Source organism: Labeo rohita, chromosome 10, assembly GCF_022985175.1.
Source record: "Labeo rohita strain BAU-BD-2019 chromosome 10, IGBB_LRoh.1.0, whole genome shotgun sequence".
Taxonomy (NCBI): domain Eukaryota; kingdom Metazoa; phylum Chordata; class Actinopteri; order Cypriniformes; family Cyprinidae; genus Labeo; species Labeo rohita.
In genome coordinates, this window is record NC_066878.1 from 24,015,754 (window position 1) to 24,030,378 (window position 14,625).

The 14,625-nt window shown below is 35.7% G+C and overlaps 1 protein-coding gene across 3 annotated transcripts; it reads left to right on the forward strand.

Moving 5' to 3' along the window:
* Positions 1–415: 415 nt before the first annotated feature.
* Positions 416–7,772, forward strand: fut10 (fucosyltransferase 10). 3 transcript variants are annotated; one of them, XM_051121880.1, is made up of 4 exons: positions 416–656; positions 1,408–1,657; positions 5,128–5,987; positions 7,199–7,772. In XM_051121880.1, the coding sequence occupies exons 1-4, from the start codon at positions 549–551 to the stop codon at positions 7,415–7,417; spliced, it is 1,437 nt and encodes a 478-aa protein (XP_050977837.1). In that variant the 5' UTR covers positions 416–548; the 3' UTR covers positions 7,418–7,772. The 3 variants fall into 3 exon arrangements, with proteins under 3 accessions (XP_050977837.1, XP_050977838.1, XP_050977839.1); XM_051121881.1 differs by having other exon boundaries at positions 5,152–5,987; XM_051121882.1 differs by having other exon boundaries at positions 416–551.
* The last annotated feature ends 6,853 nt before the right edge of the window (positions 7,773–14,625 follow it).

A 14,625-nucleotide genomic window follows, 5' to 3' on the forward strand; every position in this document is an offset into this window, starting at 1 on the left:
CCAAGTGAATGATGGATGGTCATATTTTGGAGTAATGCGTGTTGACAATGTCCATATATTTTTTCGGGGTTACTGTACAAGTCTGCTTCAGGTCCCAGTGCATCTTCAAGAAGACATCTGGAACATCCATTAAGAAATAAATAATTTTTATGAAAAAATGCATTCATGATACATCTCACTCACAACTGTTGAACGTTTGCCAGGTCTCTTATTCACCAGACACTGAGAACAAATAGCAAAAACATTCTGTGATTAAAGAGTATAAAAAAGAGAATAAACAGAAAGAAAGAAAGAAAAGAAAAAAGAAACGTAAACCTTTCCACAGCATTCACCCCACAGCATGTGAGAAATACCCTTACTCCCCTTTGCAGAGGAAGTGTCTGTAGTTTAAAGGGACGCGCAACGGAAGTGACGCTAAAACTCGGAAAAACGCTCTTCGGACAGCCGCTATGGGATCAGTGTATTTACAGGACTAAATCATGCATTACAGCTCGCAGCTATTGGAAAAAACATAGCATCAAAAGAAATAATTTGAAAGTGTTATTGTCATGGTACGCTCACGGACAGAGTTTGGCATGTGGCCAGTTTCTGTTAAAAAGCTTTGTGCTTTTTGTTTCTGCGCGTCTGCGTTTGTGTTTTTAATCATGACATTTCAGGTAAAATACTAATTCTATCCATAAATGAAACCTCAGATAGTCAGCAAAGATTTGTTTACCTAAACAATGAATGTTCCTCGGTGTTTCCTGAGAAGTCGATCTTACAGGATGTGTCTATTAACTTATCAAGAGTCTCACCTAGACAGCACGATTGCGCGTCGCGAACGCACTCCGATGCAGTAGCATGTTTAGGCATGAACGCGCCTCATGCTACACCTACTCGAAGTGTGCCAGACCGCGCCAAGAATGCTGTCTAGGTAGGCAGCTCACTATGCTTTGAGACACGGTCATACAGTTCTCACTCAAACGATTTTAAAACGCTCCCTAACCACCGCATGATGGAGTAAATATCGCAGAAAATAACCACAAGTGTGGACTATGATGGTTTTAAAGCTGTTCTTGTTTGCAGATGCCACGCCATGTGTCCGCTGGCCTTTGGGATCTGATTAGTCTCTGACTAACATTTGGATAAATCTCTGTCCTTTCCTCATCCTTGGTATCTCCTTTTACTAAAATCTCCCTTTTCCATCCCTGCAACCTGATATGTAAAATAATAATTAGTTATTGGTTTTTAGATGCAGGAATTTTCTTCACTTCTCTAACAAATAAAACTTGTTTTTATGTAACTTGTTTTGAAGAAGAATTCACTGTTGTGTTTCTGCAGACAGTATTATATTCTTCCTCAGTATATCCATCCTTCATGTCTGCAGTATCAATTGTCATGTATTCACAGGCTTGTCTCTCTTTGCAGGTTATTGAACAGCTAGGAAAGTTTGAGCAGAACACACTTAGACAGCAGTTAACACGCATACAGGCCATTGAGGATATTAGAGTCCAGGCGATTCCTCATGGCTCTGAGCTCCAGTACCCCGTCGTTGTGTGGTGGTCTCCTCTGACTGGAGAATTGGGACGTCTCGGAGAGTGCGGCCAGAACAGATGTTTCTTCACTGTTAACAAGTCTTATCATTCCCATCCACAGACGGAAGCTTTTCTTTTTTATGGTGAGTCCAATTGTTCCATACACACATTAATTTTATATTCACATTTCTATTATTAAAATTCAATATTCAATTTTTCAGACAGTTTTGTCTACATAAAAAATAAATAAAATACTACAAACTAATATCAGTTGTTTTAAATGCTACAACTGACTTTAGCCATCAAAACAATGTAATGTATAGACAGTGTTGGGTGGATTACTTACAAATTGTAGTCCCTTACTGATTTCAAATTACATGACAAAAATTGTAGTTTGTAACATAATCAATTACGTTGGACATTTCTGGTAATATAATTGGACTGATTTTTGATTACATTTATCACATTAATTTAAATAAGATAATATTTTAACGTGTTGATATGAAAATCAAAGTGCATTAAACAAAGTGCATTAAACATTAGATTACATCAAGGTTTTCCAAACTGGGTTTCATGAAGAAACTGCAGGGGGTTTGTGAGTTATTTGAAAAGCTAACAGTTAATGAAATCATTAAAATGTAAAATTAAATTAACAACAATTAAAATAAAACACTTAGAAAGATTACATCATTTACAGTATTTACTTGCATGTCATGTGATCATTAACCAACATCAGCAAACTGTGAACATGCAGATGTTACTGAATTACTGAATTACTGAGGTACTTCAATTCTGGAGAATATATTGGTGAAAAAGGTTTGGCTGACAAAACTTTGGCAATCCCTGCATTACATGTAAATAAGAAATAAAGATGAATTTGTACATGGTAACATGACTCAAAGACAAAAGCCTCCCACAACATAGTAATATGGTTAAAGAACTCAGATAAAGATTAATGTCAGTAGTTAAAATGTTGAGAAAACACTTCATAAAATTAAAACGTAAACTGGAAGAGTTTCTGAATGTATATTAGTGGTAGGCTTTTTTAAAAATATAAGTGTAATAGTTAAAATTTAATATAATCTCATTACAAGTACTTAAATGCTGAAATCTGACTTTGTAATCAGATCACATGTAATCAGTTACTACCCAACCATTGTGTACAGATGTACATGTATTCACATGTATATCAGGGTTCCCACGCATCCTGGAAAACCTGGAAAATTGATGGCTAATTTTCCAGTCCTAGAAAACAAATGGAAAATGGGAGAAAATGTAAAATGTCCTGGAAAATCTTGTAGTTGTCCTGGAAAATTATTAACGTTATTTAGCCAAGTCCGAAACAGATAATCCTAGTAGTAGAAAATGTTCAAACTGCCATAAATCATAACCAGCCAGTTTCTGTTCCAAATGCGCAATTATCAATCAGCTCTTTTGTTTTATTTCAGTCAATCTCTGTTCCATACTTGCACACAAACTGTATTGCAAGCATCTTCCAAAATATAATTTTTGTGAGAGAGCAAGCTCACTGTTCATGATGTACGAAATATTGGAAGAAATTCCAATATGGAAAACACTAGTAATGTATACTGAAATATCGTAAATCATATCACCGTTATAGAAAAAAGTTATATAGCAAAATACAGGGGTTGGACAGTGAAACTGAAACACCTGGGTTTAGACCACAATTAGTATGGTGTTTGGCCTCCTTTTGCAGCCAATACAGCATTATTTCATCTTGGGAATGACAAATACAAGTCCTGCACAGTAGCCAGAAGGATTTTGAGCCATTCCTTTCGCAGAACAGTGGCCAGGTCACTATGTGATGTTGGTGTATGAAAACATTTCCTGACTCGCTCCTCCAAAACACCCCAAAGTGGCTCAATAATATTCAGATCTGGTGACTGTGCAGGCCATGGGAGATGTTTAACTTTACTTTCATGTTCATCAAATCACTCTTGTCACCAGTCTTGCTGTGTGTATTGGTGCATTATCATCCTAATACACGGCACCACCTTCAGGGTACAATGTTTGAGCTATTGGGTGCACATAGTCAACCTTCACACTCTGCTCTTATTGGTGGAATGTGCGATCAGTAAAGACTGGCCACCAGGCTGCATAAATATAGCCATGAAACCTCCAACACTATATTGGCCAGTGTTTCAGTTTCATTGTCCAACCCCTGTATATTGATATTGAATTATTGTCCAGCCCTATTGGATCGTGATTAAATTGTAGTGGTTACTTCTATTTTTAAATAGCTACAGAAAGTTTGCAATGTAATAGAGCAAAAAACATCTGGTTCATGTAGCCATATTTTCATCCTATCTTATCTCTTGCTTAAAAAAAAATTAACAAATTGGAATTTTCTTGAAAAAAATTGGAATCGGCCATGAAAAATCAAGATTGGTGCATCACTACAGACTTTTGACAGTTTGAACACTGATGTGTTTCCAAACCTTTTGTCTAATTTTCAACTTTAAGTGAAGTATTTCAGTAGTTCAATAAATTACTGTAAAATTACTGTAATTCAGTAAAAAATGTAACTAATGATTTTTCTTATTGTCAGAAGTAGGCTATTAGTACTTCTGTACCACACCGATACTGAAATTTTAAAAACTTACTAATACCGGCCTTTCTGCATCTGGTAGTACCAGTGTTATTGTTAGCATAAATAATAAACTGATTTAATTTATTTTTATTTTCAAATAGGTAAATAAAATAATTTAATACTTCCAATATTTGTTTATTTTGCTATGGTACTAAATTTGGTTCTGAAAATCATTTGTTGTAATGTATAATTAAGAGCTCATATTGAAGAGCTGATTTTATAGGTAAGTCATGGCCATCAACTCTTTGTTTTTAAAGACTTCTTGAGAGAGGAATATATTACTTTAGGGCGTTCTTTATGTTTTTTATTCCCTCCATAATTGAAATAAAAATGTCCTGGAAATGTCCTGGAATCCTGAAAAATGATTGTTAGTGTTTTTTTTAAACTAATTTTAAGAGAGTGTTAGATGACAGCAAAGGTAATGTTAGGTTGTGCCAACATCCTGCCAACATTAACAAAAGTATTAGATTGCACGTCCACATCAGGAATATTAGATCCTACCCTAGACACCGGATCCTGACAGAAAATATCTGTTTTGTATAATACCCAAAATCAGTGTTTTACTGCAGTTCGTGTAATACTCAAAACTGTATTAATAGTCTCAAGAGGCAAGCCAGGAAAGAGCAGAAAGCATGAGATGAAGAAATGAAAAATTAGCAGTTTATTTAATGATCTTAGTTGTGCATGTGTCAATGCACTTCATCTGACCAGCCTAAAAGTCCAAAAAGTGTTATTATCCAGTACCAAAACAAATACAATGAAAAACTGCTGCTTCACAACATTGTCCTGTGATGTTAAAAACATAGAAATGAAGATATTCTCTTATCTCTTACTCGAGAAGACAAATATCCCTTGAAACCACACAACCATAAGATTAAACAACAATGGAAAATTATATAAAATATAATAAATGATTCTATAATTATTTATTAAATCATATTTTTTTTTACGCTATGTCATTCAACAGTATGCTACAAAATATTGATCTTATTCCTTGTACAGATAAACACAGACATTTTTTTCCAGGTACCGATTTCAGCATTGAGAGTCTTCCTCTTCCGCGTCATGAGCAGCACCAGTGGGCGTTGTTTCACGAAGAGTCACCCAAGAATAACTACAAGCTTTTTCATGAACCACTCATTACCCTGTTCAACCACACGGCAACCTTCAGCCGCCACTCTCATCTGCCCCTCACCACGCAGCACCTGGAGGGCCTCAGCGCCCTCACCGCACAAACACACCTGCTTCCTTTGTCCTACAAAAACCAGCTGAGGAAAACTCTGGCACCTGTGGTGTACGTCCAATCAGATTGTGACCCGCCGTCTGACAGAGATGTTTACATTCAAGAGCTGATGCAGCACATTCAAGTGGACTCATACGGAGAGTGTCTTCATAATAAAGACCTGCCGCCCCATCTGAGAGACTCCACTGCAATGGATGATCAGGATTTCTACCAGATCCTCGCCCAGTACAAGTTCATCCTGGCCTTTGAGAACGCCGTCTGCGATGACTATATCACTGAGAAACTGTGGAGGCCGCTCAAATTAGGCGTTGTGCCAGTGTACTACGGAGCTCCTAACGTACACATGTGGTTGCCAGATAACAGGAGCGCAGTCGTGGTCAATCCCAATGAGCCGCCGAAGAAGCTCGCTCAGTATTTAAAGAGGTTGGACAAGAATGACTGGGAATATCTGAAATATCTGGAGTGGAAGCACAAGCGGGAAATATCTAACGTGAATCTGGTGACAGAACTGAAGGAACGTCCGTGGGGTGTTCAGGATATTGGTCAAGATAACTTTATTGATGCCTTTGAGTGCATGGTGTGCAACAGGGTCTGGGAGAATATCCACCGACATGAAAAGGTAATTTCACTAGACTTACAATTCTCTAATCAAAGGGGACTCACGTCACCAATGATGCTGTGATTTTTGGGTCACACGTCACTCAAGGTGCGGTCGTGAGTATATCAGATGACCAGTTCCCACCTCACTTGGTTTAGTGCATCAGTCAAGGACTGTTAATTGGGCAGTAGGTTCAGTAATTTGAGATTTGCACTCTGGAGGTAGTTGGTCAACTGATTTATCTGAAAGTTTGGTAGTTTAGATACACAAGGACGACACAATTGTAATAAAATGAATAACATTTATTAACAATAGATATGCAAGAGTAAATACAACAAATAGTGATAAAACCAATAAATGAATATGCACTGCTAAGAGATAATAGGCAACTAAACATGAAAGAAGATATCAGATAAATCGAAGAAACAAATAAATGAAATGAATACAGAATGGCAGAATGCAATGCTGTTGAGCTGAATGTAGCAATGGAAGAGATTTCTGTGGTAATTATGGCTTATGGGAAACCACTTAATAGCTCTGGTAGACTTAACGATAAATAACTGCTTATTTATCTTTGAACAAACAATATAGCTATCATTTGTAATGCTGAGCCCAAGTAAATGTTATCTAAACAGGTTAAAAAACATAGGCTGCAGGTATAAACTAAGCCAAGGTTTTTAGGAAAGAGGTTTGGTAAGTTAAATATGTTAATAGTCCTGAGTTCTGAAGGAATTTTTATGGCAGTCATTCCTAAACCTAAGGATTGGTGAGGGTCAACCCATATTCCAATGAGAAGTCCTCTCTTAGGTGGTCGTGGGTGCAGAAGGTCTCCCTTCCTGTCCTGCTAGAGGTGTCTGGCAGTTGTCTTGGCATCTTATCTGATGTTTTTGAACATTTGTTTATGTTGCTCCACCTGTAATCACAGTGTGGCACATCTTCTCCCACACCTGGCAGTTAGAAAGGGCTCTGCCATAAACTAATCCTTGGAATGCCATCTTGACTGTTGTTCCACTACACATGTAATAAAACCTTTTGCTATTCTTTTCCCTCAGTAAACTCCTGATTACTGCTTATTAATAGTAAGTAAAGTAGTTACGTTTAGGTGTTGAGTGGCATCAATATGCGCTTTATAAGTACTAGTAAAACAGCCAGTATGCATGCTAATAAGCAACTAGCGAATAGTGTTCCCTAATATAAAGTGTTATCCCTATTGTTTACTGGTTCTGTGACAGAAACTGCCGTCTAAAGTCTGGAGAGCTGAAGAAAGCCACCTCACATGCCCACCTCCAAAACTGTTTGACTTTGGCGTGAGACCCAGCTCGTCTCTTCAGCGGATATGGAGAGCCAGTTATGAGCAGTCCAAAAGAGAAGCCAAAGCACTGGGACTGATGCTTCGCAGGAACAGAAACTTTACAGTCACGCAGTTCTGGAGAGAAGTGTTTACTGACTGAAGGAAACAGATAACTGAAATGCAGTTATTATGTTTATGTGAACGGTAAACCTGTGAGGGGAAAAACATCAAGGTGATGTGTAATTCATAGGGCTATTTTCATGTTATATGGAAAGTTATGTCATGCATTGTATTTAACATACATAATCTTTATGTGGACTGACATCTTCTCTTAAACAGTCGATGCAATGCTAAGGATGTGCATTAACCATGTGTTTTTATCATATATTACCTAAATATCTAGCCTTAATATTCAGTGGCCACACATTTGACAATAAGGTCCTATAAGTTAATGTTAACAATGGTGATTACATTTGTTACAGTATTTTTAAATCTTTGTTAACATTTGTTAATATCAGCAATAACAACAACAAAAAAACAACAACTGTTCATTGAATAATGTTAAACAACTAAATATTAACAGATTCAGTTAAACAGTTGACAGTTTTTGTTCCTGTTCATTGTTCATGTTAATGTAGTTAGCTACTACAAAAGGAATTTATTTTTAAGTGTTTTAAAGACAGTTTCAAAAGCAGAAGTGGACACTCCTGGTCCTTTCTCTCCTTACTTTAAACACACTAAAATGCACTTTTTTTTTTTAGCACTTTTTAGCACTTTATGGTTATGACTTTATGCCATTTATTTTAGGTAATTTGTAATTGTTATTAATAAATAAGTAGGATTTATTGAAATTATATTTCTTTACCAGTTCATAAGAGAGAGTCACTTAAGATTGATGTAAAACCCATGTTGTAATAAAAAGATGAAAGAAGTGTCATTGTTTTCTTTTTTGTCCGCAAAATGCAAAAGCAGACACTGCATAATAAACTTCAAACAAGAATTTTACACATATAATTCACAGGATCCTTCTATGAAATGTTTCTCTCAAATGAGATTCCCTTTTATCCCTAGTGAAAAATAAATATACTGAAATGTATCTGAAATACATTTATTTTATGCTAAGTATACTATAAATGCATTTATATATTTATGCACTTAAAAACACCTTGCAGTTGTACTTTTACTGTATTAAACAGGTAAAGTCTGCTAAATTGGAACAACTAATTTGGTACTTAATGCATTTTAATTGTGACTAACTAAAGATATACTGAAGTATATGTGATTGTGCCGAAGTGGAACTATTGCAAGTATACTTTAGGTACACCTTAAATATTTTGCATTTGAAGACTGATATTATTCAAAGATCATGCAGTCCTCATCAATAGTGACATTAAAACGCATTGTAGGCTTAATAATAAGAAATGTGCATTGTGCACAAGTAATACTCCAAATAAAGTTTAATTATAATTTTTATATCAGGAAGTAACAAGTGACACAGTAAGCCAGTAAATATGGTAATAGATTTGAACTATATTTATTAGTATATTAATTTTTTTACTAGGGTTTTCTGTATATTCTTATGATTAGTGCTTTCTCTTCACCTGTCTCAACACTAGATGGAGACACAAACACACAGTCTATGTACAGATATGGGCCATGTTTTCTCTATTTTGTCTCTGTATGTAGATTTATAGTAATATATAAGCCAGTGATGTTCATAATATTCTTTTTTTCCAGTGCTGCTTGAAGTACTATATATTTTTATATCTCCACATTGATGTTCCTGCAGAGAGACTACCTTTTTGATAGGGCGTCAAACTACTATATCAAATTGGCTCTACTGTATAATATTGTAACTGTGCAAAGATTATTATACTTGAAACTTAAGTGTGAGGTTTATGTCAATTTAATTATGCAATTAATTATGTTATGTTTACAAAGAGTTTTAAAAAGGTTATGTTTCAGCAGTATTTACCATAAATTTAAGTTGATTTAAAATGTATTAGTATAGTTAAAAGTTACAAACGTACTAAGTGAAACTTATATGTCATTCTGTGGTTAAAATCAACATTAATTTCTGTTAAGCAATTGTAGTATCTTAGATGAATCCGATACAAAATGGAGTAAAATTATCAGATGTTTAACTCATGTGTTCAAACTCAGCATCAAGTCACTTCACACATTCGTCGGTCCGTACGTGATTTACATGGTCTTCTGATACCATAGCATGGCATTTCAGACTAAAATATTCTAGATACCCAAAAGCTACTAGAATTACAGGCATTTTTTTCATGTACAAGTGAGTACTTGTTATATCTACAGAGCTGAACAATGCAGACAGTATGAATCATCACATAGTTTTCTTTGTTAAGTCCAGAAATCATCATTCTGGAACTGCAAGTTTTAACTGTTGGCGAGTTTTTACATGTAATTCAGTTACGAAGTTCTGATGGGTAGATATCCAGCTTGAAGGAATGTTTAACTGATGCAAAGATTAGCAAAGATTAGACAGTAGGAAGAGGAAGCACAGTCAGTAGAGCAGTGATGGCAAACGAAACGAGATGTTGAGGTGGGATGGGAGCATTAGTCTTCATATTAAAATGGTCAAGTAGAAGTACACTGTGATGAGCGCAACATTTATCCAGTCACGTGGCTCAAGAGCCATGACTACCCTGAAAATTTTTTTGTGTAGAATTGCAAAAGTTTGTGTGTAATTACAAAGTAGGCACCATGAATTAAAAATTAAATATTGAAGTAAAAAAAATAGCATTGTCATGTAAAAAATACTCCAATTATCCTTCTTTTATTTACACTTCAAAATCTTTTTATTTACAGCCTTCAAATTCATATAGGTTAGGCTCAGTTTGAGGGTGAGTACATGACAGAATGTTCATTTTGGGGCGAGCTGTTCTTTTAACTGCTATTCCTTTAACTTGCTCAACCAGCTTCAGCAGAGAGACTATGCTGGCTGAACAGCATTTTTTTTTCTCTCTCTCACTGAAATTATTGCTGGTCATGGTGGTGGTGCTGCTTCAGTAGTTGTCAGTGTTTAAAGCACATGTCTGTGGTGTGTTACGGCTCCGATGCGGCAACCGGAGTAGATCGTGGCTTCGGCATGTGTTTTGACCCCCTGTACTGCGCACGTCTGCGGCGCGTTACTGCTCTGAAGCGTGCACTCTAGTCAATGCTTGTGTTTATACCTGCCGTGCTGCGGCTCATTGAAGCGGCTCTCCACACTGCATCACTAAAGTTTAGCTAATCCCCCACCTCATCCCTACACACCCCCTAACCATTCGAATTTCAGTGGGCGGGATTTAATTTAATGATATTCTAATGGACCATGTTGTGACATCATTGCATGGGGAAAACAAATGCTATAGTCTAAAGGAACCGTTCATTGTAGTTCTTGAAAAGAGATTTTTTTAAAACAAAATATCTCCCTTTGGAGTGGACTTTGAGATTTATAACTTTGTAGATCTTTTTTATGCCCAATTCAAAAAGTGAAAAAGCATAATAGGACCCCTTTAACTGAGAGCTTGAAGGATGGAAATACTGTAAAATACTAAGTATACCTTCTTCTTAATAGACAGGCAGGTGTGATATTGATCGGGCTACATTACAATGGCATTAGGTGGGAAGGAAGAGTTGTCCAAGGTTGAGCTGCCATTTAGCCAGTATAGATGGCTAAATTATCAATGGCTGTAAGCTTGATGAAAAAAAAAATAATAATAATTGTCCCAGTTGGTCTTAGTGTGGTGCATTCATAGCTGGCCTTAGGGATGTGTGCCAAGGACTTGTTACATCAAGGTCTTCCGTGGTCACTCCTTCGCTCAGGTCCACCATCTGGTTTGAATATAGACTGGATCTGGGCAATTTCAGGATAACCATGAGATTTAGGTCCTAGAACTGAGCATTGCAGTACTCCATACTAAACTTGTAAATGATATGACACCTCTTAACTTACTGCTACAAGCTGATAATGGTCAGAAAAGTATGATTTGAACTATAACAATGCAATCCCACTAATGCCAATATAAATTTCAAGCCAATTAAAGAGAATGTTGTTAATAAGCATCAATAAGGTCCAGTAACTCTAATACAAAGGTGCAACCAGATGATAAAAGCAAGAACAGAGGCATCCATTAAAATGGGTAAAAAATAATAAAAGAGGTTTTCCTGACTGTGAAAGGGGGTCTTGAGAAGGGATAAACAGCAAGGGGCCAAAAGATGTCTGTCACCAAAAGAGAAAATACAACAGTAATGTCTATAATTTAGATAAATGTAGGTCAGAAGGAAGTCATCATTAGCCCTTGAAAGCTGTTCTTCCTCAGTGGACACTCAAAGATAAACTTCACTGCTTTGTCCAGCAGGCTGGCCCTCCAGCACAGATGCTCTAAGTATATGCTACTGATGATCAGAGGTTGTGAGCGAAACAAGCCTGTTTAACCACTGTTATCACAGAGACACACCCTCACGAAGGTTCATTCATAACAAGCAAAGCAGGAAAACAGCACTCACACTTACACAATCAGACAAAATCCTAAACAGGATACTGAACTGAAAAAAACAGAATGTAGATTGATTTCATTTGAATCTTAAAAGTGAGACTGATTATTCGTTGGCTAACTGCTAGCTGGTCAAACTAGTTCTTAAGACAGTTGCAAATGGCTCCAGATGTAAAAAGCTAAACAGGCTATAAACAAACAACACCATGGTTGCATGGCTCCAAACCTCTTTTATCAGAGAGGTTTGAAGCCATTAAGCTTCAGACAATTTTTATCATTAATTTTTAATAATTTAATTTAATAATTAATTTGTAATGCTTTTTAAAACGTCTCTTTTGGATTGTGTTTCTTTATTTGGAATATAGTTTTGATAAATGTTTAAAGATGAACATTTGCTACTTTTTAGTTGAGACAATTGCAAGATCATAGCAAAATGAAATAATCAAATAAACAAGCATATAATAATTAGGCATGTCCCGAGCCAATCTCAAGGACCAGGATTGGTGTTGGCTCTTTTAAGCCTGATCCTTATCTTGATCCGGTGTCCTGCAGTAGGTGGTGGTATGTTCCTTTAAATATGGCAAGCCAAAGTATTCATATACACCTAGTTGGGCGTCTGATTGCACACTGACCCCTCAAAAGCATGCGATTTCACAGGAAAACACACGTCCTGTGCGCGACGTGTGATTTGCAATAAAAATGTGTGTTCTTAATGTGCGGTTTGAGGTCACAGAAAACGTCGGAAATTTACGTTTTTGTATCAAAACCCTCATCCTCAACATGTGATTTGCTATTAAAACGTGTATTTGCTTTGGAGTAATCGAAAACTTGTGTTTTTGACGTACGTTTATTAAAAACAATGGGCGTCATAAAAGAAACTGAGTTGGACAAAATGATATGAACATGTAAAAAGGTAAACCAAACAGGCAGTGCAGGCAGTCTGTCTGAAGTATCCAGATAGGTGAAAAGAACGTGCACTCTTCTTAAGTGTTCTCAAAATTGCATGTCAAAAGAGTGTGTTCACTTTTTATGGCCTGAGTCTGTCATGTTTTGTCCACTATACGGGGTATTACAGTGATGCACTGCTATCACATACATATTATTTTTTCCACTCATTTATGCCTTAATTAGGAGATGTAATGTCATTTAAAAACATGTTTTTTTTCATAATAACCCTCTACGGTACGCAATATGATATCAATGAGGAAAAAATTATTTGTGATGTTTTTCCTGCTTGAAGTTGGACACTATAACAATATCAATAAACATTTTTATAATTTTTATATTTATTTATTTTTTAAAAGTTTGTTGCCTCAAGGCAACATTGTACCACAGTGGACAAAATTAAACATTTGATATTTTCATGCAGAAAAAATTAATCAATTTATTTAAAACACCAATTTTATTTAATCAAACATTTGAACAAATAGATTTATCACACTTTTGATGTTTTACACATCTCATATTTAACAAAAAGTAAGATTTCATACCCGCATGTTGCTTTCAGGCAACACTGTACCATCGCAGATCACAAGTATAACCAAACTATCATATCTGTTATCATACCAAAACATTATAATTAGTGTTGTTTCAAAGTAAAAAAAATAAAATTATCATAACCTTATGCCTATATATAACTTTTCCTTACAAGCATGCACATACATACACAAGCACATGCATGTAAAATCTCCTTCCTCACTAATGACTCCTCACTGCTTGTGAAAGCTGAGGAAGCACTTCCTCTCAACAGAATATGTGGAGATATTGTATATGAATTACAATTCTTATAAATGCATTACAATATCGTGCAAAAATTCAAATACATTTAGATAATTCTAACTTTTTTCTTACAAATATCATATACATGTATGCTATTCTATATGCCTGGTATGGCCGTATGTGATTCCATTACTGTACAATGTTGCCTTGAGGCAACATGCAGTTTTTTGTAATTTCCTATGATATATTTGATGATATATTATGAAAAGTTTTTGAAGATACTTCTTTACTAATCAGTGAAGGTGATTCAGATTTTTGTTGGCAATTATATGAATGAAAATTGATGAAAACTGCACCTTTCTCTGGACAAAATATGGAGTCATGTGACATGTGCACGTCCTGAAAGAGGGAACAAAATAGACCCCTATGGGTCATGTGACCACTTTTTTGCAATTTCATTTGTTAGTATTTGACTTCTTCTTTACTAAGATAGCATTGATTCATTAAATGGGTAGCTCATTTTATTTAAAAAAACAAAAATAGGCTGTGTTGCCTGGAGGCAACACTGCACTGCTATCACATACATATTATTTTTTCCACTCATTTATGCCTTAATTAGGAGATGTAATGTCGTTTAAAAACATGTTTTTTTTCATAATAATGACGTCATTAAAACAATATGTTTTTACCATTAGAATATATTATTGGTACAGTAAGCGCTGCTGGTGTCGCCACAGTCCTGAGATAAACAAGGATCTGCACGCTTAGGTTAGGCTATCCAATAACTGCACTCAGTCCTAGAGGATATGACTCATTTTGAATTATCTGGGTTGGGAATATTTCTCTCTCTCTCTTTTTTTTTTTTTTTTTTTTTTTTTGAATGACTTGATTTAACACTTGATGGCTGTATAGGAAAGTGAAGTAACTATGAAAGCAATACAAACATTGCTGTTTAATTTGTTCATGAGTAAAAGTAGATTCTGTTTTAATATTTGTTTTCGGTCATATGAGTAATACATTAGAAAATGTAAATATATGCGGTCTGTGTACTTTTGCGTCCATTCGTTTGTTTGTTTTTTCAAAATGAGTCATATCTTCTGGGTCTGAGTGCAGTTACTGGATAGTATGATTTAGTAGACTGATT

Coding starts and splice junctions, on each gene's coding strand:
- fut10 (XM_051121880.1), top strand. CDS start 549: ATGGTACGCTCACGGACAGAGTTTGGCATGTGGCCAGTTTCTGTTAAA. Junction 657..1,407: donor TTTTAATCATGACATTTCAG/GTAAAATACTAA, acceptor CTCTCTTTGCAG/GTTATTGAACAGCTAGGAAA. Junction 1,658..5,127: donor GGAAGCTTTTCTTTTTTATG/GTGAGTCCAATT, acceptor TTCCTTGTACAG/ATAAACACAGACATTTTTTT.